This window comes from Sinocyclocheilus anshuiensis, unplaced genomic scaffold (genome assembly GCF_001515605.1).
Source record: "Sinocyclocheilus anshuiensis isolate Anshui unplaced genomic scaffold, SAMN03320099.WGS_v1.1 scaffold566, whole genome shotgun sequence".
In the NCBI taxonomy this organism is placed as follows: Eukaryota; Metazoa; Chordata; class Actinopteri; order Cypriniformes; family Cyprinidae; genus Sinocyclocheilus; species Sinocyclocheilus anshuiensis.
Genome location: NW_015542410.1, coordinates 2,075,773 through 2,076,947, shown reverse-complemented (window position 1 = coordinate 2,076,947; position 1,175 = coordinate 2,075,773). Strand labels below are relative to the sequence as shown.

The following is a 1,175-nucleotide window of genomic DNA, read 5'->3' as shown; positions in this document are numbered from 1 at the left end:
ATTAATTACTCACCCTCATGTCGTTTCAAACCCGTAAGACCTTCGTTCATCTTCGGAACACAAATTAAGATATTTTTGATGGAATCTGACAGCTCTCTGACCCTGCATAGACAGCAACGCAACTGAAATGTTCCCAAGTCCAGAAACGTAGCAAGGAGATCTGTAAAATAATCCATGTGACATCAGTGGTTCATCCGCAATTATACGAAGCTACAAGAATACTTTTTGTGCGCAAAAGAAGAAAAAAAAAAGATTTTATTCAACAATTCGTCTCCTCCGAATCACCCTGGTGCCATTTTGGAGAATATCTGCTGGACGTAAAGAGCGTATGCTATTCTGTGTCAGCTGCGTCACGCGGATATGTTGTTTTCATTCAAATCAAAGCGCAAACAACGTAGGAAACAGATTCGGCGTGACGCAGCTGACACAGAACAGCATACGTTGTTTATGTCCAGCTGATATTCTCCAAAATGGCACCAGGGTGATTCGGAGGAGACGAATTGTTGAATAAAATCTTTTTTTTTTCTTCTTTTGCGCACAAAAAGTATTCTTGTAGCTTCGTATAATTGCGGATGAACCACTGATGTCACATGGATTATTTTACAGATCTCCTTGCTACGTTTCTGGACTTGGGAACATTTCAGTTGCGTTGCTGTCTATGCAGGGTCAGAGAGCTGTCAGATTCCATCAAAAATATCTTAATTTGTGTTCCGAAGATGAACGAAGGTCTTACGGGTTTGAAACGACATGAGGGTGAGTAATTAATGACAGAATTTTCATTTTTGGGTGAACTAACCCTTTAAAGCACTTTGACTTCAAACCCTCCAGCAATGAACATCTGGTAGCGCTACACAAACATACACAATCCATCTCACGATCTGTTTTATTTTTCCAGATCTTTGTGGAGTTCACATCTGTTTTCGACTCCCAGAAAGCCATGCAGGCCTTAACGGGGAGAAAGTTCGCCAACAGGGTGGTGGTGACCAAGTACTGCGATCCAGATGCTTACCACCGCCGAGAGTTCTGGTAGAGGAAGAGAGCAAGAAAAATAGGATGGAGGAGTAGCAGCTTTGCGATAATAACTCCTAAAAAGAGTGAGAAATTGAGGCAGAGATGACAAAAGGGGGAACATTTTTTTGTACTCTTAAAAAAAAAAAAAAAAAAAACCCAAAGGT

The 1,175-nt window shown here is 41.0% G+C and overlaps 1 protein-coding gene across 5 annotated transcripts in view; it reads left to right on the top strand.

Annotated features, from left to right (window-relative positions):
• Window positions 1–1,175, top strand: part of LOC107693375 (splicing factor U2AF 65 kDa subunit-like) — a 19,183-nt gene that overhangs the window by 17,103 nt on the left and 905 nt on the right. For all 5 annotated transcript variants that reach the window (XM_016492737.1, XM_016492735.1, XM_016492736.1 and 2 more), the window contains one exon: window positions 896–1,173. In XM_016492737.1, coding sequence (XP_016348223.1) covers window positions 896–1,030 — 135 coding nt within the window. In that variant the 3' untranslated portion in view covers window positions 1,031–1,173. The remainder of the gene's footprint in view (window positions 1–895; window positions 1,174–1,175) is intronic.